The sequence below is a fragment of the Polistes fuscatus genome, unplaced genomic scaffold (genome assembly GCF_010416935.1).
Source record: "Polistes fuscatus isolate 324 unplaced genomic scaffold, CU_Pfus_HIC Scaffold7, whole genome shotgun sequence".
In the NCBI taxonomy this organism is placed as follows: Eukaryota; Metazoa; Arthropoda; class Insecta; order Hymenoptera; family Vespidae; genus Polistes; species Polistes fuscatus.
Window position 1 is genome coordinate 8,088,276 of NW_025113151.1, and position 26,539 is coordinate 8,114,814.

Below are 26,539 nucleotides of genomic sequence, written 5' to 3' on the forward strand. Positions count from 1 at the left end.
TTAATAAACCAATCGTAGTTAATAAACGTAAGAAAACAAATTGATGTATTATCTAACACAACATACCATTTGAATGAACACAGTTATTAAAAAAATATAATATTATAATGAAGTATCGTTAAAAATTGGAAAGTATCGATAAAAAAAATAATAGGAAGAATTTAACGGGATTCTATAGACTCGACTAGTCGAGACGACTCGTCTGCATTGGCACATCAGAATTCTTGACCTGGCACGTGCTGGAATTCTTTATGACTCCCTTGGTAGTGTCACGAACAAGATAAAAAGAAAAAGAAAAAAAGGAAGACAGACGAAGAGAAAGAGAGAAGGAGAGAGAGAGAGAGAGAAAGAAAAAAAAAAGGACAAGGAAAGTTCGTGCCACACCCTTAGACGACACGAGCTCGTTGAAGGGTCGTTAAGTAAAAACACGAATAAAGGAAAAAAGGTTTAGGTATTTGGGGCCTAAGAGGTCGAAGTTTTAAGAGTACTTGGATGTACTCTCTATCTGTGTGTGTGTGTGTGTGTGTGTGTATGTACGTTAGTTTTAGCAGTCTCTGTTTTTCTTTTTCTTACTTTCTTTCTTTTAAGACTGCTCCTTCATAGATATCTATTTATCTAATTGTTTGTTTTATTGTTTCAAGAACCGTCGTCGCTATACGACAACAACCACTACCACGAGGAGTGCTTAAAATGTAACAGTTGCGGCGCCAATCTGACGGGAATCAATCAGAAAAGGGCGAGGCGGTTAGTATCTAATATTTTTTTATTGGTTTAGATAATACCATTGGGTAAGAATTCCTATGGGTATATATTTATATAAATATACGGATAGATATCTCTGTTGGGATATCAAGATCGAAGTAATTTTTCTCGCAAGGGATTCTTTCTTTTTTTTCTTACAAAATATATGCATATGATCTTTGGATAATTTCTTTTTTTATTAATAATTAAGATTAATGCGTGTTTCTTTTTATTTCTAATTTTTGTTGGTTGACCGAGAAAAATAAATAAATGTTAATAGTATTTTTTTTTATTATTTGGAATAAATAATTGCAGTGATTTTTGTCGTTGTTTTCCACAGGTTAATAAATCAAATACATTTTTGTACTATGATTTAATACATACCCTTGTACCATGATTTAATGCATGGGAGCTTTCTCATGTTTGGATCATAAAGCATATTATGAGTCTCCCACATTGTTATAGTGAAAAGGGTTAAAGGTCCTTGGAACGAAATATCTTTTTCTTTTCCAAGACGTAGACACGTTTCTTTATTCTTTCTTTTTTGTTAAGACCAAAAAGTAATGTAGCAGATGTTAGTTAACGGTTCATTTTATTTTTCTCGTTGGATAAATAAATGGAAATAGATGTAATGATTATTTTTTAGTACTTTTTTTTCGGGGAAGGATAATTATCGTTTATATTTTCTTGATTGTTTTTCGTAGGTTCAAAAATCAGATACTTTGCGATCTGCATTTTGCTGACGTGGCGCTGATGGAGTGCTCGGACTTCATGCAGCTGTTGCGCAGCTTCAAACCACATAGTTTAGGCAACGCGGTTGCCAGAAGAAAATCATCAAATACTTTGATATTTCTTTTACCATCCCAAGCCTGTTCAGGTATGAATATTATCTTTCATACACATATATATATATTAATTACATTTAACGATTAGTTCATTAAATCCAAAATAGAATCTTAATAAACAAAATATATAATAAAAAATATTTTCATACAATTGTTTTTTTTGAACAAATCTTTACGAACATACGTGAACAAATTTAAATACGTATGAAACAAATATAAATGTAAAAATCTCTTCGATCGATCGACGAATTGTTAACATTAACGTTTGTTTAGAAAATTTTGATGAAACTAGTTCATATGTTCTTTTTCTTTCGAGTTTTCTTTTCTATCTGACTTTTTCTATTTCTATCACTCACTCTCTCTCTCTCTCTTTCTCTCTCTTAACGCAAAGTCGGCTTTGTAACGATTCAAAGGGTCGCTTAGAAAGCTGAACATATACATACATATATAACACATATATAATATACACGTATATATATACATATAAGAACTTTTATAAGCGTGTATGTGTATGTAGTGCATAGCTACAGGTGGTTTCTCCTACTTCGGATTACACGCGATTATTTAAGAAAACACATATTCACGTATACACATCCATAAACTATCTCGCCTTAACACAAACATACACGCGTATACATAAATTAATTTTATTTTTAAGAATTTTTAAAAATCTACTTTTTATTTCCATTAACAAAAAAAAAAGAGAGAGAGAGAGAGAGAGAGAGTGATTAAATTACACGATAATAAATAAGACCATGACGACCCCATAATCAATTTTAAACACGAAGAGATTACTTTATTTTGGTTAAAATCTCCAACGAAAAGAATGCAAAATAAAAGGAAAAAAAGAAAGAATATACAGAATAGGGGATAGTTAATTACTAATGAGCAAAAGTAATTATTATATGGAGGAAGGACGCTAATAAAAGGATCATTATGAAATCAGGAGCCAAAAAATGGCAACGCAGGCGGCTCACTCTAAGTCAGAATACCAAGCCCTGTTTCGAAACAGCTTGGTGTTCCACCTTACAGTGGGTCGACTGCGTTATCGTCAACAATCAAAGGAAAGGAAAGGAAAGAAAAGGAAAGGAAAGTTACGAAACTAAGGATATTGAGATGCTTTGTGTGAGAGAACTTAAAAGAAGAATTTAGAGAAGATGGAAATGACAAATTGTTAAAGGATACTAACAATGAGAGAAGAAATGCTAAGACATTATCCTTGAATACGTTTCTAAGTGGAAGAGAATCATCTTGGCCAACTGAAGAGAAATCAAAATCGTTCTATCTTTCTTCCTATCTCTTTCTATCTTTCTCTCTCTCTCTCTCTCTCTTTCTCTCTGTGTCTCTGTCTCTCTTTCTTTTTTTTTCTCTTTCTCTTTTTAAAATTGTTTCGAACCGTATTAAATTTTTGCTTTGCAACTCGTATTACTTGTTGTACTTCAAAAATTCTTATCTCATCTTTTTCCAATTGTAATGATTTTCTTTCTCTTTCTTTCTTTACTTTTTTTCTTTCCTTCTTCTAGTTGTGTTACTGAACACCTCTTCTTATCTCTCTTTTTCTCTCTTTTCCTCTCTCTCTCTTTCTCTGTTTATTTATTAATTTTCTTTCGAAATAAATTTCATCCCATTGGTACCGAGATCCAATTGCTCTCAGCCGAGGTTCCACGATTTGATGAAATCATAAACACGATTTTCATCCCGTAGCTCTTCGAACGAGCTACGTGAGGATAAATTCGTCACGTTGATTAAAATTAAATGTAATTTTACGTCCCTATGTACGTATATTTGTGTATGTGTGTATTATGCGTTTATGCATATCGACGAGGCACGTTCGAAATTGTTTTTTCTTCTTTATTTTTCTTTTTTGCAGTTACTTTTTCTTTAGAAGATACAATTTAATGTTGATAAAACCAAAAGAATATCGAGAGATATCAAATATAAAATAATTAACAATTAAAATGTAAACAAGTTGTTTCTAATATATTTTATGATAAACAAAAAATTGCCAATTATTATTAGTCAATTGATTGATTTAAATTATTCCAAAAATTGTCAACTCGTTTTCATTTTATCGAACGATAAAAATTTGCGAAGATTTCTCAATCGTTTTTGTTTGTTTGTTTTATTTCTATTTTTTCTTTTTTGTATTATAATAAAAAATTGTCAAATTCCTTTTTTTAGATGAATTCTGTCAAGAATATCCGCACAACTTTATCCCAGCACCGGGATATTGGATCGAATGTTCCAGACAACAGATCACCACCGATCTTAGCAACGAAAGAAATGACAGGGATGGTTTAGATCCTGATGAAATCGATGACTATCAATTTTCTTTGTCCGAAGAAAGAGAATTCGAGTCGAACGACGTTTCCAGAAAGAAAACAGCTATCGAAGAACAATGGGAGAAATATCAATGTTTCGAGTTGACATCGGTCGAGCAAGAAACTTATGAGAAATATTTTTACGCATCCGAACATTGGAATTATTTTACGAACGATGAAGATCTTGGACCGGTGATACTCAGCATCAAACAAGAGACCCTCAATGGACGGGATCAATTTAGGATACTCGTTAGGGCTATCAGTTATACGGTACATGGACTTATACCAGCCAGTTGTGTCTTCGCTGATCGGTAATTACTAAATAAATTAGCTAATTACTTAGTTAGTAACGAGATTAGATGGATGATGCATGTGTTGGGGTTAATCGGAAAATATCGGACTAATTAAAATCATAAATTTTGGATACAAATTTCATCTCTGAAAAAAGCTCGACCATTGAGTTAAATCCTATTTGTGTTATAAGAAAATTTCATTATATTCTTAATCGATTACGTCATCAACAACGATACACGCGCGTGCACGTAAGTAAAAGCGTAGATATACTTTTTTAATTTTTTTATTTTCACTTTAAATTACGAAGTTCATCAAATTGGCTAACTTTATTAATACAAGTTGAGAATACTTCGAAGGTAAAGTTTTCTTAAAACAATTTTACTCGATTTTTCCTTCTTTCTTTTCTACTTTCTTTTTTTTTTCTTTCTTTTGCTTGATTTATTTTTCCTCTAGAGATTCGAAAGAAACGTGTCAAGGACACACCGATATTTCTCGTTTCTAGGTACAATCGTGAAGAAGTAGTACGTAGTCTTGGTAAAGAGGTAAACATCAATCCACCGTTGACACTTGGTCAATTGCCGGACACCCCAGAGGAACTTCTCAAGCTCGATCAAGCTTTCATCAAGTCCGAGGTTAAAGTTGGAGTGATATATGTGAAAGAGGAACAGTGCACAGAAGAGGAGATACTGGACAACAACGAGAATTCACCATTGTTCGAAGAATTTCTTCAGATTCTAGGTGATAAGGTCAAGTTAAAGGGATTTGACAAGTACAAAGGTGGTCTTGATACCGTTCATAATTTAACTGGATTTAATTCCGTCTATACTAATTGGCGAGGCATTGAAATCATGTTCCACGTGTCGACCCTTTTACCTTACGAAAAACACGACACGCAAAAGGTACGAAAATATTTTCGTTTCATTGATAAATAAAATATTAGTTTGATAAATATGTTAATAATAATAATTATTATTATTATTAAAAAATAATAGCTACAAAGGAAAAGACACATTGGCAACGACATAGTCTGCGTTGTATTTTTGGAAGCTGATAAAACGAGATTCAATCCTGCTTGTATAAAGTCACACTTTTTGCACACGTTCATCCTGGTTCGTGTGAGTCCTGCCGCGCAAACTAAAAGCCCTCAGAAAGAGATTACCAAATATGAAGTGTCTGTAGTCACCAGGGATGAAGTTGGAGCTTACAAACCTTATCTATGGGAACAGAGTGTCTTTGAAAAAAGTTAGTTCATTATTTTCATCGACGGACAAATATTTTATAATAATTTTTCCAAATTATATTTTGATGTTGTTAAATATATATTCAATTCCCCAAAACAAAATTAGGTCCTATGTTTCGAGAATGGATTTTAACAAAAATTGTAAACGGTGAAAGGGCGAGTTACTCGGCACCAAAATTTGCAAGAATGCAGGAAAGAACGAGAAGTCAAATGATGGAAGATATCGTAACTAATTTAATCAATCATGCGGAAACTGGCCAAATTCCAAAACCGTACAGGTAATTAATATTTTTTATGATATATTATGAATTACGTGGATTGTGGATTGCGTGATGATTTGATTTTATTGATTCAGACGAGGATCTTGGAGACCGATTGGACATATGAGACCATTCTCGCCATTATTGGATTCTGTTCGTGATAAATTTGAGGACTATGATCAACTAGCTAAAGATTTTACCAAAGTATTCTTAAATAATGCTGACAATGTCTCGTTGAATGCCAATCTGTTTGACGTATCTTTCCTTGTACCTGGTCAACACAAACAAAAGGTCCGATTTCTTGGTGTTCGAGCTATCTTAGCTGTTAGAAGCAGGTAATTAAATATATTATTATATATTTATAATATTTCTTTTGTACTAACACAAACAAATTTAGTTAAAATAATATTAATATAAAATAATATTAATATTATATATATATATATAAAATAAAATTAAATCAATATAATGATTAAGAGATTTTCTTGATAATTTCAGGGTATTTCAAGAAATGTTATACGGAATCCAAGCAGGTTTTGGAAGTCCTCAAGTGCCAGTTGCCGAATTGTTAGCAAGACCAGCACCAACTTTGCTAAGTCCACAAAAACCAAAGAGTTCTAATTTCCTACAAGTTCCAGACATGGAAAGTCCTAGGTACGTTATAGTAAAATATATTAATATTATTTATCGTTGCGCTTATAATCTCGCGGGCATAGTTTCATATTATTGAAAATCGATATGAAAATGGAAGATAAACGAAAGAAAATGGAATTCATGTATGTACTATCTCTATCTATCTGTTTATCTATCTATCTATCTACCTATCTATCTATCTAACTATATCTATCTATCTATCTATTTATTTCTGTGCAGTAATTAGGTAAGCTAATAATAAAATAGAAACAAAATTTTCTTCACATTTCAATCTCTTATTATTTTTTCTCAAATTTTTTTTTCCAAATCTTTCTAATTTTCAATATGCTCGATTAAGATAAGAATTCCTAATTGGATTATTTTCTATGCACGTGCAATTCTTATTCTCGATTGGTACAAAAACAAAAAAAAAAGGAGAAAGATTGGATATTTACAAGATAAAAAGAAAAAAAAAGCAAATAAATAAGTATTAAAAAGAAAACAAAATACAAATGAATTTATTTGGAATATTTTCGGATGATGAGACTAATGCCTGCATTTTTAATGTCGAATGCTCTTTTTATATACAATATATTTATTATATATAAAAATATATATTTATATAATTATTATTATTAAATGTATTCACGGCACATCCATGTCTCCTATCCTTAAAGCACCGCATGTTTAGTCCGTATCATTTTATTATTATTATATTTTTTAATGAATCTATTATAAAACGAAAGACAATTTTGCAAATGGTATATTGAAACGTATTTTTCAATTTTGTGTCGCATGCATTTTTTTTTTTTAATCGTCATCGTCGTCGTCGTCGATATGAAGCAATTGCACAAAAGCAGTATCGTTTGCGGTCCGCCGGTGTATCTGCTGCTACTACTACTTTTATAAATCAACCAATGGACGCTCTAAATTTTTTATGGAAAAAAAAAGAAAAAAAGAAAACCTGCAGTCTTATGCGATATTTTTCTTTTGCACAACTATCCTTACTCTTATCTACGTATTTTATCTATATATATGTGTATATTTTTTTTGTCTTCTTTTAATTTTAATAATAAAGTAATAACAATAACGTAGAGACGTGTTTGTAACGGCATGCAGAATTTTTTGCAACTCATTATATCATAAAGGGAAAATATAATACAGGAAAAAAATTGGCATTTATCGATTGTCCAGATAAATCATGTCCTTGAAATAATATAAATCCTTAATCCTACCTTTTAACAAACTCCGATCCGTACCCCGAGGTGCCGCTTTATCGTATTCTGTGAGATACTGGTTCTAATCTGTTTAGGCCCAAAAGTGTGCCCTCATCACCGATGGTTAAACGTGCTATCTCGAGACTGGGAACAATCACTGCCGGCTGGGGAAGGAGTATCAGAAAACATGGAGGTAATACTTTACAAAGTGAAGATCGTAAACGATGGGCTAGTTCGCAGGATTGCAGTAGTGAGTAGAATTTGTGTTGATTAATTTAATATAATTTTTCGCAAAACCGCATGCGTCGTTTAAACATTTATTCGTTTTTTTTTTTTTTAGATAAAGATGCAAAGGATAAGGATAAGACTGCTGAATATTTAGCTGTCCCGAGATTAAGCGTTTATGCTGATGCACAAAAAGTTGATCGTGCTAAACTTGCTCAAACTGAGGTATATCAATTAATTTTGAAAATATTTTTTCTTCCTTCTTCTTTTTGGGAGATAGTCTATTTTTTCACATTATTTATATAATGTATAATAGTTCGACGTGATCGAGTTCGATCCAGAAACGTTTGGAACTTTATTGGACTATCTGCAGACCGGTTCGTGTCCCTTGACCTGTAGCAACATACCAGGTCTGATATGTGCAGCTGAACACTTTGATTTGCCCGAACTTCTTCAAGCTTGTTTCCATCACGCTAAGCAATATCTTCGTATCGAGATAGTATGCGAGATGTTGTGCGCCCTTGAAAATTATTATTGGCGTTATACATCGGCTAACGATTTGATGGATATGATTAAAGCATTCGTAAGAACAAGAGCATCTCAACTATTTCAAAATCCAGACTTTTTAACTTTGAGCGAGTCGATGGTTCAAATGATAATGTCTAGCCGTCCCGAGGTAGCTGAGATCAAAAAATTCGAGGCTATGCTGAAATGGGCTAATCATAGGATCAAAACTAAATCGGCTAAACTTGATCCTAAATTTGAATTTAAATGCATCATGGAGAGACTTTGCAATGATATTAATTTGTACGGAATACCTCCTCAAGAATTAGTAAGGGTAAGTAATTCAATAATTCAATAAATAAATATAAAAACAAATATCGTAATATTGTTTCTAATATGGAAAACGCATGATTTCAAAAACTCGACAACAAACATGCAAATTATGATTGAAAAAAGATCAAATTGTTACAATGCTCCATAATAGAAACGATTACCCTAAATATTGAACTGAAACTTTTGAAAAAGTAATGTTAATGTTATTTTTAGATCGTCCTACCATCGAAAGCTATAGATAATGAATTGATCTTAAAGACTTTAATGATCCAAGCTAATTCAGGAATCTATCGTAATGTCGACAGTTACTTAGAAGCTTATCAAGAGAATGTTCAGAACCAAGAAAGTTTTGATTATTAGCCCAGGGCTCGTGGTAGATCCTCGAGCGAGCGACGTCGTGACAGATTTACTGAGGATTTACTCAAATAAATTGCTATTTCAGAAATCAGACAGAGAGAAAGAGAAACAGAGAGAGAGAGAAAGATAAAGATACATATATATATATATATATAAAATATAATATGTATGATTCGATATGAAGCTGACAGGCTTGTATAATATTAAAGGAATGGTGAGCTTTCTCTTCTGGGGTAACTTATGATTAGAAACACGCTATCATGCAACTTGATGCGTAGGAGTTACTAATTATACCTCAGCCAACTGTCTGACAAGTGTTCTGATTGATTATCTGAAATCGAATAAGCTCGCACATCGTCTACCATGTAACTAAAGAGAGTATCAAAATACGAAAATTAATTATTATTACGATCAATGTATATATACATACATATATACGTGCCATATGTTTATCGTATATCTTATACGATAATCAATATTTCACAATGCGCACGTACGATCTAAAGTGCATAAACTTAGTTAGTGAGAGAAATTAACGAAGATCTGTGTGTCGAGAAATAATTTGAAAAAACGTTTGAAAAAAACGTTTCGATCATTCCTTCGTCTTTATTTTCAAACTATCGTTTGTGAGAAAGAAAGAAAGGGGTAGATAGGTAAATACATAGATAGATAGATAGATAAATAGATAGATAGATAGATGAATTTAGACGAAGAGAATAATACTTGGATGAATAAAAAAACTAAAATAACATGTAAAGGATTTATTTAAAACGATTAATGACTAAATCAATAAAATAAAATATAGATAAATATATATGAATGGGGGGGGGAAAGAAAAGAAAAAATAGAAAAGAAAAAAGGAGGTAGTGGGGAAAAAAATGTGCTGAAATGAATGAGAATATATCTTATCGAAAGATCCTGACTCTCCCGAAATTAGTTAGGAGTTAAAGTACATTGTATATTTAATACACATACATACATACATACATACATACATACATGTATAAATATATACTGTTCTGGCACATTCATAAATGCACGAAGATGATCACCTGGCCAATAAGAATTTTTTCTTTGGAAATTGGAAAGAAGTATGTGGATCCTAATATTTGGAAGATCATAAAAAAAAAAGTGTAATAAAAAATGTTGACTTGATAAGCGCTATGATGAAATGCATCGTATTCGAGATCGGTTGCTATTGAATCAAATGCTGAACATGACAATCTGTATAATAGAGAAACACTCTATTGATAATATTTATAATTAATTAATATGAAGAATTAATTTATTGGTGAACGCCAAGAATTATTATAATTAAGGAATGATTGCAGCAAATAATAATAACGCTGAAACCAAATACAGAAATAATAATAATAATAATAATAATAATAATATTAATAATAATAATATAATTAAAAAAGAAAACGACATAAGATCAATACTAATAAAGAATAGTTAATAACAATAACGGTAAACGCGTTGATGTTAAATGTGGGATGAAACAAATAATTGACAAAAGAAAAAGGAAGAAAAAAAAAATGAAAATATAACCAAAAAGATAAAGAAATATTTAAAGTCTGTTCTGTTTTCTATCGTAGATTTTGTATCTTCAATACTCTAAAAAAAGATGACGATTCTCTAAAAAAAAAAAAAGATAAATAAATAAATAAATAAATAAATAAATAAATAAATAAATAAAATTCGCGGGGACAGGCTGGAAGAGTGAATTCATATTTAAGTGCGACGATGGTATACACAGAATCGTATGTTTACACACGAATAAATAAATAAAAATAACTAAATAAATAATAATAATAATAATAATAATAATAATATTAATAACTATAATGATAATTATAATAATAATTAAATAATTATAATAGAAATAATAAAATACACGCACGCACGTATATAATCTCGTCATGAATTAAATTTAATTCCGTTAATTGAATTCTCACGATTAAATGAGATAAAGAATAATTAATAACAATTAGAAAGATTTGATCGAGAAAAATCCTGAACTATAAAATCCTGATCACGAAAGCATATCATACGAATTTGAATCCGTTCGTATCATCCAGCCTGTTTCCTAAGTTTTATTAAAAATAACTGTATTAACAAAATCGAAAGAGAAAAATGGAGAGAGAGAGATAGAATATAACGTGTCATTTAACGATACATGAAAATAAAATTGATGAAATTAGAAAGAGAAAGAAAGAGAGAGTCGAAATTCTCGAGCATATGAAAAAAAAAATAAATAAATAAAAATAAAAATAAAAAACGAGAAATGGTAAAAAAATATTTTGTACGAGATCCGTTCGTCGTTTAATCACGAACAAAAAATGGACCCTGATATTTTCAAAGCGACGATGATATATCACGATCACATACATATACACATATGAAAACGCACATACACCTCTTTGAAACACATTGTGGTTTTGTTATACTTGGAACGATAATAACGCCGATGTTTCATTCAAAGAAATATATATACACATACATATAATATATAATAATGAAAATTAAAATCTAATAAGAGAATAATAAATAACAATAAAAATAATAATAATAATAATAATAATAATAATAATAATATTAATAATAAATACTAAATAATGAATAAAATAATGATACTAATAATAATTATGGTAATGAAAAAAAAATAAAAATAAAGGATAATTCATCGATTCCTTCGAAGGCAGAAGCGAGGAATTGCCAAAACTGTTAAGTGTCTTATTGTTCGGGCAAACGGCTGGACAAAACTAGATTTTCGAAATTTTCTTTTACCTAACTATATACTCCCATCAATTTATTTTTCTGCTTTTTTCTTTTTTCCATTTTTCTATTCATTTATTTAAATATCTTTACAAAAATATTTTTGACGAAAATAAAATAAAACGCATAGAGAACTTTTATCTTCTGATTCTATTTGATCACAATTTTTTTTCTATATTAATAATAATATTAATTAATTATTAATTAAATAAATGTGTCATTTTCGAGAATCTTTTTTTTTTCTATCAATACCGTTATCTATCTTTTATGCTCGTAAACGCAACAAAGAAGATTTGCACAATTATTTTTTTCTTTTTTTTCATTCTGTTTTGTTTTAGAAATAAATTAATGAAATTTTTGCGAGAGTGAACTAAGATTAAAGGATTTCGAAATTCTACTTTAAAACCAGTGCATAAACATAGACGTTTTAGCATACGATCGTGAAAAGAGCGAAATAAAAATTAACTAAAAAGAGAAGAAAAAGAAAAAAAAGAACAGAAAAGAAAGAAAAAAAAAATCGTAATCAATCATTCGTGTCGTGTCGTGTCGATCAATCATTCGACACGTGTGTATGTACGCTCTTTAGTTTTTCTCACTCGGAAGAGAAAAACTTTGAAAAAAATCCATTTCAACTTCATTATTATCATTAAAATTTCATCAACTAAACCATCGCGAGATATTCAATCGATCATAGAAAATGGATTTGGTTTAGCGAATGCGAAGATCGACGAGGACAGAATTTTGTTACTTTCTACTAATCGATCATTCTCGCTTATGTTATGTTAAATGTTTCGAGAAAAATTATTCTCTGTTATTTCTTTATTCCCTGATAAGTAATTTTTAATCAATTATACATGTTTTACTAATTTTATTAGTGAAATTTTGTTATTGTTTCAATTCGTCTATGTAAATAATTGTTTCTTCTATATATTATTATAATTTACTTTCCTATTATTAGTAATTTTGTAATTACTAATTGTAAGATATCTATTTGTTAATTTTTAAATGAAGAATTATTATTGAAAATTCGAGTAAAAAAAAAAAGAAAAAAGAAAGATAAATTATTAATTAAAGACGAATATATATATATAATCCTTATATAAATCTTGATGATTTTTGAACAAATTTCTGTGCATAGCGTCGTCTGACAGGAGCGGACTTGTACCTGAACGTATGCGAATATCAAATCAGTACAAATGTACGCCTGTTGTGTATGTATTCACTTTTTCCTCTCCACGTTCACCGCGTGAACACGGTAATGTACAAAAAGCGACCTCCGTTTAACTAAACTCGACGACGCTCTCAAATTATAGTTCGATACAAATTTAAAAGAAAAAAAGAGAAAAAAAAAAAGAGAGAGAGAGAGAGAGAGAGAAAGAATGAACAAAACAATAAACAAAAAAGAAACATGCGTGTATGTGTGTGTGTTTGAACAACAAAAATAATATAATAATTACAAGAAAGGATACACGAGTAAATGCAAATGTGTACAATTGTATGTATGGTTGTAATATACGTGTGCGTGTAAGAGATTAACAAAAAAAAAAACAGACGAAAGAGCGATAATCGATCGACCTATCGATCGATAAATTCAATTTGTCGAGCGCTATTCTGTCCAGCCATTGCCGCCTACTGTTCAAACTGTACGTGTACTCACACAGATGCATATATACATATGTATATGTATACATTACATTTAATGAAGAGAAAAAAAACTAGAAAATTACTGCATTGAAAAGAAAAATAAATAAAAAAAAAGATATAACGTACAGAAACGTACGAGCGAGAAAAAACCATATGAAATATAATGAGATATTACATAACGCGCGCGCGCGTCTAAGCACGCACACGTAACGCAAGAAATGATATATATATATATACATATAAACGAGCATGCATACATACATACATGCATATACGTATGTATATATATATATATATATCTATATATAGATGAATTAATTAAAATAAAAGAAAACATAATTTGATTTCAAATTAACACGTATAAGTACCACGTTGGCGAACTGCGGCGAGTATCTAGAGATTAATTGTGAATTATGTTTGTATCTTAGAGTCGAAGATAAACAAAATTAAAAAACAAAAAAGTTAAAAATTTTGTTCTAATAGTATGCGAATTATAAAAATAAAAAAAAAAGAGAATTGTGTCTCTCAAAGCATTGAAATCTTTCTTTCGTGAAAATGTGAAATCAAGATGGCGCCGATGTGTCGTAACCATTTTCTTTTTTCTTTTAAATATTCGTAGTGCGCCGCGTATGTGTTGTTGATAATTATCATGATTATCGTTCACGTTTTTTCATTGTTATAATTAGTTAACTAATTAATTAATTAATTAACTAAATAATTTACTAACTAAACTAAACTAAATTAATCTCTGTCCTTATCAAAACGATTGCTGCTGCCATTGAATTTTCCATCATCATCATCATTATTATTGTTGTTGTTGTTGTTGTTGCTGCTGCTGTTGTTGTTAAACTAGCCGCGAAATGTGTACTCGTACGTTTTATGTGATCGATCGATTAATCGATACATCTTTCTCTCGTATGTATTATATATCACGTAAATGAACAGGAGAATGATCGATCGATCACGTATATACGTAAATTTCGACAACTTCGAAAAGTGTGTTCGGTGTTAAAAATGAAATCGTTGATTTTAGATAGTATTATTCTAATTTATCGCAATGTTTTATTTGAATAACGATTAAATTAATTATTTATGTTATTGATTAAATCAATGATCAATAATTGAAGTTCTTGTCGTAATTGAGAAATTAATATTTGTTGAACCTACGAATAAATGATTCGCCAATGATTTACAATGTTTACAAATAAAAATTATAAATGTTAATTATTATTCGCACGTTAACTAATAATTTTGTGGATACAAATCATTGATCAACAAATTAATAGACTCATTTTCACCTCACACATCATTTAAATTATATATATATATATATAATTTATTTTTAATATATAATAAAATAATAGAAATAAAACATTATTTTAACAATGATCAAAATTTCAATTATTTATCATTAATTCAACTAATAATGAGATAATTCGTTTAATTGTGACTTGATAATAAAATATTGCTTCGACATTAGTGTCTTTGATAAGAAAAAAAAAAGGGAAAAGAAACGGATCGATCGATATCGTTTAGAATAAACAATTTATCATGATTAAGAAGATATTCTTAAGTTTGCGTCTCGAAACTAAAAAGAATAAAAGAAAATAAGTAATATAAAATAAAATAAATAGCTATACTGATCTATCGTAACAGATTATAAGAGTCGGTGAGGCTCTCGTAATTCTTCCGAGATGATTGTTTTATTGAAAAATGGTTTATCGATTAACACGTTATTTCATCGCATTTATCGTGATGTGCTCTCATTAAACTGTTTCTATAACAAATTTCGAGAAATTGCCTTCTCATTGTATTAACCTGATCTTCTTATTCCATGTACATACATAAGCTTGATCTTCCATATTGAATAGAAAATAACACGAAAAGAAAGAAATATCGAAAAAAACATTTTTCTGTTAATAAATCGTTTCTAAATGAAAAAAGAAAAAAAAACAAAAAATAAAAGATTAAACAGCCGATTAATATTCACATTCATCAATAACTCGATGTAAATAAATTGGATGCATTTACCTTGAAGAGAGAAAATGAAAGAAAAAAAAAAGAAAGATGATCGATATTTGTATGAAAAAAAATAAATAAAAAGAAAAGAAATATAATAATTGTGCTAATTGATCTAATCGCACAATATATTAGATGTGTAATTATTTAAATCGTCCTTTCATTTATATTCTATCGATGCATTGTGTAATTTAAACAGAAATGCGAACATTAAAAAAAATAATAAAACTTTCATTATTTGTAGTGATTCTTTGAACTCGCCGTGACACGCTTGCGTGGTAAAAATTGTACGCGTGAATGAAGAAATCATGACGAGATTGTAATGTATATGAAGCTACTGTGATGTTACTGTTGAATATAAAAATATATATACATATATGATGTCTCGCTGATTGCGTTGAAAAAAAAAAATATTTTCATGAAAATTCGTTTCGTTGTTACAGTATTATTTTCATTTTTTAAATTAATTTATTCTTGTCAGATTCCAATTGGCATTTTTGTTGCGTTTTAATCGTGCTCTTGGAATTGTGCGAATTTTATAAAATATTTCGTTTATTTACATCTCTACAAAATCCCAAATTATCATCTAAGTCTTTGTACAAACAAAACAATCGCAAAGACTTAGATTGATTCTTATTTTTTTTTCTTTTTAATTATACCCATCGTATAAAAAACGTTGCCATTACTAATGAGTTAGTATGCACAGTGTAAATGTTGTTTCATACAAAACTCACTTATCATAATAATTTATATATAATTTCCCATTAGTACAATTTGTTTGACTAAATGAATGAATATAATTAAACCATTATGGTTCAAATTTGAAAAATGCCAGATCATAAGATCTTACATGTAAAATATTATGTACAATTAGTCAGTTTCAAATCATACTTCGAGAATTCCTGAAAAAAATTTCATAACATAATTAACATCGGCTTCTCTAGCTATTTTTTAAAATCATACATTATTAATTAATTATTAATCCCTAACACTCCAATCCTTCAGTCCAATACAGACACTTTGGATCTATCCGAACTTGGCGTTTTTTCATTGCCGACGAGTGTTGATCAATAATTTCCCTGTGAATAAAGATCTACATCAATATGGAGACCGAAGGAAATTCGACATTCTGTTATTAACTAACTTTCTGCCCAATTCCTTCAATTACCTATTCAACGTTATGATATATTGTCCTTTGTAGTAGTTAATTAGATTCAAATTTTGTAACGTCGATATCACATCTTCCTTTTTGATAGAAGTTAAATCACAGATTTCACTTATCGTTATTTGTGGTTTTTCATTATCGACTACGGGTTTAATATTTAATAATATATCAAGTATCGTATGCGTCCAATAACTTCTATATGATAGCAAACCCAAATCAGATAATGGCTTTTCAGGTGATCCAGTTTTACCCTCGAATTTGGAGAGTTCATAGGAAAATTCGATTAATAATTTTCCATATCCTTTTCTTTGGTATGGTGGCAGTGTAAGAATACAGGCAACGTTGTGATCCTCCGGTGACTCCTTTTCTTTAGAAAAATATCCAACAATATGAAAGCCTCTGTTATCAAAGTCAGTCATAACGTAAAACAGAAAAGGGTCAGTGTCGTAATACAATGTCTTATGATCGAGAAATAATTTAGCTAATAGACATAAATTTTGCGCATAGTTTTTGTTTTTTCTACCATCGATTTCAAAAAACGAAATAGACCCCTTTCGATAGATTTCATTTCCCGGTGGATGACGTAAGTTGCACTTCACCAAATGCCTCTCCAAACACTTTCTACTTTTCCTATACTTCAAGCAGAATTCACAAATATATATACATGGAAGATTCACCATTTCTTGCGGGTATGGACTGAAATACCAAGGTTTTATCCTATGACGACCTAATTCTATCAGTTCAACATTTTTCATCCGTGTAACAACGTCATCCTGTTGATGAGCGACTAAAGAACCGGTAGGTCTTGGACCTGTTGTTTGAAGTGGACCGTCTTGAGAATCCTCATTCTCTAAAAACGTTGACTTTCTCTTCTTAGACATTTTCTTTTGTAATGCTGCTTGTAATATAGCATTACCATTCACCGGTTTATTACTAATACTACTAGGACTAGGAGGTCTGCTTTGCACTTGCTTTTTAGGAGTACCTGCTCCTGTTCCGGGAGCGGTGTTTCCATCTCGTTGAGGATACTGAACTTTTCTAGTGTCCAAACAATCCTCAGTAACCCACTCATCTAATCGCTTATTAACTGGAACATTATTTTCAATGTAAACTAGTTCACGCTAAAAAGATATTAGCTTCATTTATGAATACTACTTACAATCAACATAATGCACGTAATAACACCTGATACTGTGTATATCCTTAACACTGATAATTTCAGCTAGGGCTGCGAATAATAAAATCACTATCATTGTATAGAATGTTTGATGGAATGATATCACTATGTAACGTAAATATAATCTTAAAATATTGAAGATATAATTCCTATACTTAATCAAATGTTTAATCGCATTATCTATATAAAAATGTTTTAAATAATATGAGTATATAAGTATGTGTTTTAAATAAAATTATCATTGATTATGATGTAGATGTAGTTTAAACTAATCTTTGTTCGTGTCATAATAATATATGTCAAATATAATAAAATTTAACAATAATTTTTAAAAAATAATGATAATTTAAATTGATAAAAGCAATTTAATAATAAACTAACTCACGCCAATCGTCGGTTCCATGCATTTTGACTGGTAAACGACAACCTTCCACGAGTGAATTCTGAAATTAAGGTTAGGACATTGTTATGCACAGGAAAACAGAGTTTTAACCTTATTTGTTAGAGAATTTCATTAATTTTTATAATTAACTAATTTTTTAATGTACGTACCACAGAGTCGTATATTGTTTCATGCTCGTTGTGTTCTTCAATCATTTTAATTGAAATTTAACAAGATTTAATCCAACACTATTCTCTGTTTTAAGCTCCTACGAAACTATACATTTACACGAGTTCACACCGCTTACACGATTAATTTCTTTAAATAGTAAGAGGACATAGAAAGTTAATTGTACTAGAATATTTAGATCTATTTATATTGGTTGAAATCGGACGAAATAGTTGAATTAGTTCAAATAATATGACAACCTAATACTGAGGTCGCCATCTTAGTTTCCTCATCCATGATATATACAGTGTACATATTTACAAGTTAAATTTCACAATAAAAATGCAAGATATATGAAGTTATTATTAAATTTATGTATATATATACATATACATAAATTATTGCATTGAATACAAGAATGTTTTGTAGGTTACATTTGTTCTGGAAAATACACGTATTAATAAATTTGAAAATAAATAAATAGATATAAAAATAAACAAATTTTATAAAATCATATTTATTTTCAAATTCTACAAATTTAAAGTATTGTTCCAGTCTATGTACAAACAACCATAAAGTTGTATAGACATAATTTAGTTAAAAAATTTTCCTTGTATTAAAAGATTGCTATCAATTAAGTAAAACAAATACTGTTTTACATAGAACCTATTAATTACATGTTCAACGCTGTTAATAATATGATCTACTTAATTTAGAGAATAATTAAACCACTATGGTTCATGTCAAGGACTACTAAAAGTCTTTAAAATACCAGACCATAAGATCATATAATTACATACATTTTAGTATGGTTAAAAATCATACATTATTACTTTCAGAATTTCTGAAAATAATTCTAAAATAAAATGAATCAATAGGTTTATATGATCATCTTTCAAATCATTTCACCATTTAGGTCTAATACTCCAATCTTTTGGCGTCCAATGAAGACACTTAGAATCTATTTTGACTTGGCGTTTTTCCATTGATGCTGAATGTTGTTCGATTATTTCTCTGTTAAAAAAAAAAATAGTCACAGTTAAAAGACTAAACTAACTCTTAGAAATAGATTAAACTTTTGGCTTATATCCTTAAACTTACCTGTTCAATGTTACAATATATTGTCCTTTGTAATAGTTAATTAAATTTAAATTTTGTAAAGTCGATATCACATCTTCCTTTTTGATAGACGTTAATTCACAAATCTCACTTATTGTTATTTGCGGTTTCTCATTTTCCACAACAGGTTTTATATTCAATAATATATCAAGTATTGTATGTGCCCAATAACTTCGATAAGACAGCAAACCCAAATCGGATAACGGCTTTTCAGGTGATCCAGTTTTACCCTCGAATTTGGAAAGTTCATAGGAAAATTCGATTAACAATTTTCCATAACCTTTTCTTTGATACGGTGGCAGAGTAAGAATACAGGCAACGTTGTGATCCTCTGTAGATTCTTTTTCTTTAGAAAAATATCCAACTATGTGGAAACCTCTAGTATCGAAGTCAGTCATAACGTAAAATAGAAAAGGGTCTGTATCGTAATACAATGTTTTATGATCAAGAAACAATTTAGCTAATAGACATAAATTTTGCGCATAGTTTTTGTTTTTTCTACCATCGATTTCAAAAAATGAAATAGACCCTTTTCGATATATTTCATTTCCCGGAGGATGACATAAATTACACTTGGATAGATGCCTCTCCAAACACTTTCTACTTTTCCTATACTTCAAGCAAAATTCACAAATATATATACATGGAAGATTCACCATTTCTTGCGGGTACGGACTGAAATACCAAGGTTTTATCCTATGACGACCTAGTTCAATAAGTTCAACATTTTTCATTCGTGTAACAACATCATCATGATGATGAGCGACTAAAGAACCGGTAGGTCTTGGACCTGCTGTTTGAGGAGGACCATCTTGAGAATCTTCGTTTTCTAAGAACGTAGCTTTCCTCTTTCTAGACATTTTCTTTTGTAACGCTGCTTGTAAAACAGCATTACCGTTCACTGGTTCACTACTAACACTACTAGGACTAGGAGGTCTACTTTGCACTTGTTTTTTTGGGGTTGCTGCTTCGGTTCCTGGAGCCGTTCCATCTCTCCTAGGATACTGAACCTTTCTTGTATCCAAACAATCTTCTGTCACCCACTCATCTAGTCGTTTATTAACTGAAACATTATTGTCAATGTAAACCTATTATTATTGTGGACTATTATTATTTTTCTTAAAGGAAAACTACTTACAATCGACATAATGTACATAATAACACTTGACTCCATGCACTTCCTTTATACTGATGATTTCAGCAAGGGCTACAAATGGTAAATATATGAAATATTAATTAAATAATTAATTAAATGAAATGTTTTTAAATGATCAACTAACTCACGCCAATCGTCTGTTCCATGCATTTTGACTGACAAACGGCAGCCTTCCACAAGTGAATTCTGTAAGTGAGGTTAGAATATAGCGTGATTTGTTTTAAAGTTTTTTCACAAAATAACATCGGGTATTTTATTAAATTATATACTAGAAATTTATGGAAACTTACTACAGAATCGCATATCGTCTCCTGTTCGTCGTGTTCCTCGATCATTTTATTGAAAATTCACAAAACTTTTTACTACACAAAACTTAGTTCAAATATCGTATGCAACACCATGAAAACAATAAACCTCTAAGCTTACGAAGTAAGTATAGAAGGCAATACATAGTACCAAATTCAGTCTTGTTTCTATTGTTGAATTTCTATTGGTTAAAAATGGACAAAATATACGAATTAGTTCCTAAAATGAACGGAAGATGACACTGTCGTCGGTATCTAATTTACATAGTACGGTATATGCAACCGGTATGTTTATAATTCATGATTTGTAAAGAAATGAAAAAAGTTAGGAAATGAAATTGGAAAGTTGACGAAAATTTGATCTTTCGTACGATTTTCTTGAAAACTTTCTATCATGATCTAAAAAATGAGACTCTAGAATTTAAAATGAAATTTCATATAAAAGAAAGAAAATTACAAGGAGGAAAATTTGAGTGGTAAGTTTCTCTGTGAACAATATTAGAAGTAAAGAGGAGCATTGAAATTTTCAAGAGGGGGAGAGAGAAAGAGATAAAGAAAGAGAAAGAGAAAGATAGATAGAATAATGAATCCTCACTATAAACGCGAAGTAATGTTTCAAAGTTTTGTGAAGAGTTCGAAAGCATTATCATCTTAGCTATTATAATACTGCTCTATTATACGTTTACGCGAGTGCGAGCGATGCTGCTTGCTAACGAAGCAAGATCGTACGGTACGTAGTAATTAGGAGAATACATTTAGTAGGTAATATAATTGAAGAGGACCGAAAATTTAGTCGTTAACATTCTCGCTAGAACGATTTGCAGCATTAATGATTTTCACATATATATATATATATATATTACTTATATTTTATACCAACAAAAAGATTGTTACTTCATCTTCCACCATTTTACGTTATATTTAAATATAAATAACTATTTATACTTATATTTATATTAAGTAGATTAAAAAGTAATTTCATTTTTTCATTGACAAATAAAAGACAATTTTTTCATATTTAGAATCCTAAGAGTTTTAAATGATCGTGTATTGTCGAATTTGATAAATTCCAGTATCCACCTACCTTTATTTTGCCGCCATTTCCTTCAACTGGACGATTTCAAGCGTGGTGCATTTTTTAAATCAAAATTACAAGAACGAAAGTTTGAAAAACGATTTTAATACTAGCGGTCACTTAATTTATCTTCTTCGTAAATGGCATATAATATTATTCTCGCTTGCATCGCATTGTTATGATTATGGTAATAAAAAAAAGTAAAACATCACGAAAATGCTGACTTTGATCAGCAAAGAAAAAACTACTTGACAAATCGAAATACAAGAAGGTAATGCTGCTAGAATGTAAAATTATTAAGAGGTTTAGAGTTTTCGAACAGCCAAATACATACGTTTATATATAATTATATTTATACTATAATAAAATTTAATATATAATATAATAGAATTTTAAATTTAATAATAAATAATTATACTCTTCAATATTAAAAAGTATCACAATAAGAGGGTATTAGTAGTAATATTATTTATATTTTGCATATTTACACATTATTATTCAATAATATTATAGTATCTGCATAAGAATACACATAATAACAGTATATATATATATATATATAAATAAATATTCAAATTTGAGTATAATATAAAATGTTGTAGAAGTGGAGGTAAGAATCTTTTCATTGGTACGATAAAGTATAAGTCTCTTCTAAGAGCTTACAAAAGCAGCTTGTGTATATATATGTATATATACTTACTTAAGTAGATAGGGATGTATGCAAGTATGTATGCAGTATGTAGATATATTATGAGGTACCTTTAAGAGAATCACGTAGGGAGCGATTCTCCATACTTTTTCCCCGGATATAAATTTCTTTCATCGCCATTATCACTTTTAAATATCACTTTAACGCTGGAAAGGCGAGTCGTTCGATCGATCGTATCATATCGAAAGCCCACTAGCACATACCGCGATCGTACGAGCCGCACCCGGGGCTACATACGTCCCTGTGTCTATCCTATCGACATATGTACATGTGTCTATGTATATGTGTAACTATATAGATGCATGTATATACATATGTGCGTATGCATGTGCATGCTTTCTATCCTCTCTCTCTCTATCTTTCTATTCGTATGTGTGTGTGTATGTTTTCTATCCTCTCTCTCTCTCTCTGTCTCTCTCTCTCAATTTCTATGTATACGTGTGTGTATGGGTGTGTATGAGATACCACAAGCTAGTACATATGTGCTTTGCACATAAGTGTACTCTCGACGGGTATACATAAGGGTTGATAGTGCTCGTGCAAGCAAGCCGCCCTTATATGCAGGGCGTGGTCAGGGTCCACCAATCAGAAAGCAGGGACTCTTCGGAAAGGCCAAATCGAACGAAGTAAAAATTTCAGCGGTCGCGTCAAACGCCAACGTCAAACGGGATGAACACGGTTGATCCAGGCTTACATTTTCCTTCCTTATCCTTACCAATCGAACTATACGATTTTCTTTCCAACTTCTTCATCTTCGTCTTCGTCTTCGTCTTCTTCTTCTTCTTCTTTTTCTTATTCGTTTACATTTTTTTTTTGTCTTTTTTCCCCAATCGTGAAAGAGAAGAAAAAGATACATTTCCTAGATCTTCATGTTATGAAACGTAGATCGACGTAACGCATAACTGTTGAGAATTCTTTTCTACGTACATTTCTATATGTATTCCGTTTCTTTATTTTTATTATTTTCCTTTTTTGTAGATAGAGAAAGAACTATCATTGTAAAATTGTTTCTGAGATATACGAATTCGGGAGGGAAAAATTCATATGCGGATATAAGGGTTTAAATAAAAAAATCTTGTTCGGTTATAGAAGCACTTATGTATATCAATGAAGGGTATTTATTTTTAATTTTCTTTTTTCTTTTTTTGTAGAGAAAGAACCATCGTTATAAATATTATTTCTGAAACATATTTGAATATAAGTGTTAATTAAAAGTACATGTATAATCATAGATTAATTAATATAAACGAAGATTATTACTTTCTCTAGTAGTACTGAATGTTATTTAAGATACTACAGAATAATGAAGAGTACGATATTACTCATAACTGTTAAATAATATAATTTCTTTTTTTTTTATTCTAATTACAATCTTTTATTATATCAAAATTATACCACCGAATGATCATATTTAAGATTCATAAATTTTTAAGGGAAACGTAACGATAAAAATTAAATGAAAACGTTCGTATAAATAGATTCAGGAAAATCAAAATATAACGATCATCGTATTACATAAATATACATAATTTAACGTACAAATGAGAAAGAGTAAGATTAATTTTCTATACTTATACTAAACTCAATTTTCTTCGTAAAATATAGAACAAATGCAGAGATAGAAGGATATTCAAATATATATCCCGGAGAGAAACGTATCTATGAAATATATCCCATCGAATTTTACGATATACCGAAATGAACATGGATAAGAAAGACCACCAAGAAGACTAGAAAGAGAAAGAGAATAAGAGGAGGAGAAGAAGAAGGAGAAGAAGAAGAAGAAGAAGAAGAAGAAGGGAACAAGGAACAGGGTCTGCATTTAATAGCCGTAGTGTTACCTTCGAGGCCTTTTGCCATTAAGAATCCCACAAGACCATCTCAGCTACTCCTTGCCCTTCCCCCTTCTCTCTTTTCTACTCCTTGGTACAACCTCATCCTCCATCTCGTTCTCCTCCTATTCCTAGTCCCGACATATTACGCTGTGCCTCGGTAACGCGAATGTAATACGTGTTCGTAGCCACCTATAGCTACACATTGCTCGGAGGTATATCCCGGTACACTAAAATCATTAGAGACACGTGCGCTTCGTAGCGCGCAGAATCCTGTCTCTTGCCATTAGAATGCTTAGATAGTCTCTCTCTCTCTCTCTCTTTCATTCTCTCTATTCTATCCGGAAATCAATATCAAAACACAATCTTTTTTCTTCCTTATTTCTTTGTTTGTTTGTTTGTATTGATAATTAGAAAATTGTTTGTTAAAGATTAGAAATAAGTACTATTGTTTCTCTAACCGTTTTTTTTTATTATTATTTCCATTCTATTTCAGGATTAGTATTACAATTAGATATTTTATTTTACATATTACCTCTTTTTCCTTCTTCTTAATTAATCCGTAGATTATTATTAAAAATAAAATAAAAAAAGAAAAAAAAACTATATTTCTTCTTATACTTTATTTCTTTTACATATTCGTCGAAATTTGAGGAATTTTTTTATCGACGAGGAATGAATCGTCTACTATAAATCAGAAATTAATAAAATTTTCATTACCATTTCCATTCTATCTCTGATTTTGATTGAATTTAATATCGATAAAAAATGAACTGTTTAATTTTTATAAATCCCGGATATTAGAAAAATGAATAGATTTTAGATGAACTTTTAACTTTTTTACTTCATTTTTTTGCTGTGCACCTGGTAACGTTGCTTGATCTCAATTTATCCATGAGAGACTAGTTTCGACATCGTCGTCGTTCTCGATGCCGCCGATTTACAACGAGTATGTTGATGACGAAGAAGGAGTAAACAAAAGAAGAAAAATAAGAATAAGAAAAAGAAGAAAAAAGAAAGAAAAAATGAACGGGGGAGGAGGTAACGGATATAAAGGGGTAAAGGGTACGACGGGTACGGGTACGACGCCTCGCATATACAATTTTTAAGCATATATACACACTTTTCGAAATTACGTTGCCTTTCTTCTTTAGCGGTGAGCGCGTACGTAAGAGGTCCAAAAGAAGGAGAAAGCGGAACGATAAGAAAATAGAAAAAGAAAATAAAAAAATAAAAATAGGAGAAAAAGAAAGTGAGAGAGAGAGAGAGAGAGAGAAAGCGCGCGCGTGTGTGTGTGTGTATGTATGTAGGAGAAAATGAGTGAAAATATGTGCGTCGTCGTGGAAAAAGGAAAGAAATAATTTGAGTACGAAGAGAAGGAGAAGAGGAACGAAGGAAACGAGCGAACGAGCTTACGAAAGAGAGAAAGAAAGAGAAAGAAAATGAGAGAGAAAAAGAGAGAAAATCGCGTGGTTCTTCGTCGCGCTGCTTAAAATTCATAAGGCGCTCTGTTTACTTACTAAAGATACGCGGCTTGCCCGTCTCTTCCTTTGCAAAGTGTCTTCCATAGCCGCTATGAGAAAAGAGAGAGAAAGAGAGAGAGAAAGAGAGAGAGAGAGAAAGATAGAGAGGGGCCAGGCCGTGCTTTATCGCGGAAAATAAAATTATTGGTTGCATTTTTCTTAACGCCATCCCACCCACGACCCCCATGCCCAACCCCTTCATCCATCCAATCCTCCTCATCACCCCTTCTTTCCCCCCCTCCCGCCACCCTTCCTCCTTATTCGTTCACAACCATCCTCCTACCCTTATTTCGTGACTTCTTTCTCAACATTTTTCTATCCTTTTATTTCTTCTTCATCTTGTTCTTTTTCTTCTTCTTCTTCTTCTACTTTTTCTTTTATTTTTATCGTTTAGTACCCCACGACGAGCCACGAATTTTTTTCTCTCCATTTTTTCGTGCTCCTTATATTTTACTTTTTTCTTTTCTTTTTTCTTTTTTCTTTTTTTTTTTCGTTAAATCGCAACGGCGCGGCGTGT

General features: G+C 30.6%; 3 protein-coding genes across 8 annotated transcripts in view; 1 reads left to right on the top strand and 2 right to left on the bottom strand.

The window, feature by feature from the left end:
• LOC122524237 overlaps positions 1 to 9,065 on the top strand; it is an 87,698-nt gene extending 78,633 nt beyond the window's left edge. For 2 of the 3 annotated variants that reach the window (XM_043646380.1, XM_043646382.1), the window contains exons 10-21: positions 642 to 744; positions 1,446 to 1,618; positions 3,768 to 4,218; positions 4,704 to 5,100; positions 5,194 to 5,443; positions 5,548 to 5,719; positions 5,797 to 6,036; positions 6,200 to 6,355; positions 7,647 to 7,801; positions 7,892 to 8,001; positions 8,093 to 8,614; positions 8,827 to 9,065. In XM_043646380.1, the coding sequence (XP_043502315.1) occupies positions 642 to 744; positions 1,446 to 1,618; positions 3,768 to 4,218; positions 4,704 to 5,100; positions 5,194 to 5,443; positions 5,548 to 5,719; positions 5,797 to 6,036; positions 6,200 to 6,355; positions 7,647 to 7,801; positions 7,892 to 8,001; positions 8,093 to 8,614; positions 8,827 to 8,973 (2,876 nt within the window). In that variant the 3' untranslated portion in view covers positions 8,974 to 9,065. The remainder of the gene's footprint in view (positions 1 to 641; positions 745 to 1,445; positions 1,619 to 3,767; positions 4,219 to 4,703; positions 5,101 to 5,193; positions 5,444 to 5,547; positions 5,720 to 5,796; positions 6,037 to 6,199; positions 6,356 to 7,646; positions 7,802 to 7,891; positions 8,002 to 8,092; positions 8,615 to 8,826) is intronic. The other variant, XM_043646381.1, reaches the window with a different exon arrangement.
• Positions 9,066 to 15,840: 6,775 nt separating this feature from the next.
• Positions 15,841 to 18,715, bottom strand: LOC122524240 (histone acetyltransferase Tip60-like). 3 transcript variants are annotated; one of them, XM_043646385.1, is made up of 5 exons: positions 18,306 to 18,715; positions 18,139 to 18,196; positions 17,736 to 17,804; positions 16,580 to 17,663; positions 15,841 to 16,490 (listed from the first exon to the last, which is right to left on the bottom strand). In XM_043646385.1, exons 1-5 carry the CDS (start codon positions 18,348 to 18,350, stop codon positions 16,397 to 16,399), a joined length of 1,350 nt encoding a protein of 449 aa, XP_043502320.1. In that variant the 5' UTR covers positions 18,351 to 18,715; the 3' UTR covers positions 15,841 to 16,396. The 3 variants fall into 3 exon arrangements, with proteins under 3 accessions (XP_043502320.1, XP_043502322.1, XP_043502323.1); XM_043646387.1 differs by having other exon boundaries at positions 15,841 to 16,504; XM_043646388.1 differs by having other exon boundaries at positions 18,135 to 18,196.
• An 89-nt stretch (positions 18,716 to 18,804) lies between these two features.
• Positions 18,805 to 20,987, bottom strand: LOC122524239 (histone acetyltransferase Tip60-like). 2 transcript variants are annotated; one of them, XM_043646383.1, is made up of 5 exons: positions 20,869 to 20,987; positions 20,707 to 20,764; positions 20,561 to 20,629; positions 19,405 to 20,485; positions 18,805 to 19,317 (listed from the first exon to the last, which is right to left on the bottom strand). In XM_043646383.1, exons 1-5 carry the CDS (start codon positions 20,911 to 20,913, stop codon positions 19,209 to 19,211), a joined length of 1,362 nt encoding a protein of 453 aa, XP_043502318.1. In that variant the 5' UTR covers positions 20,914 to 20,987; the 3' UTR covers positions 18,805 to 19,208. The 2 variants fall into 2 exon arrangements, with proteins under 2 accessions (XP_043502318.1, XP_043502319.1); XM_043646384.1 differs by having other exon boundaries at positions 20,703 to 20,764; positions 20,869 to 20,978.
• Between the last annotated feature and the right edge of the window lie 5,552 nt (positions 20,988 to 26,539).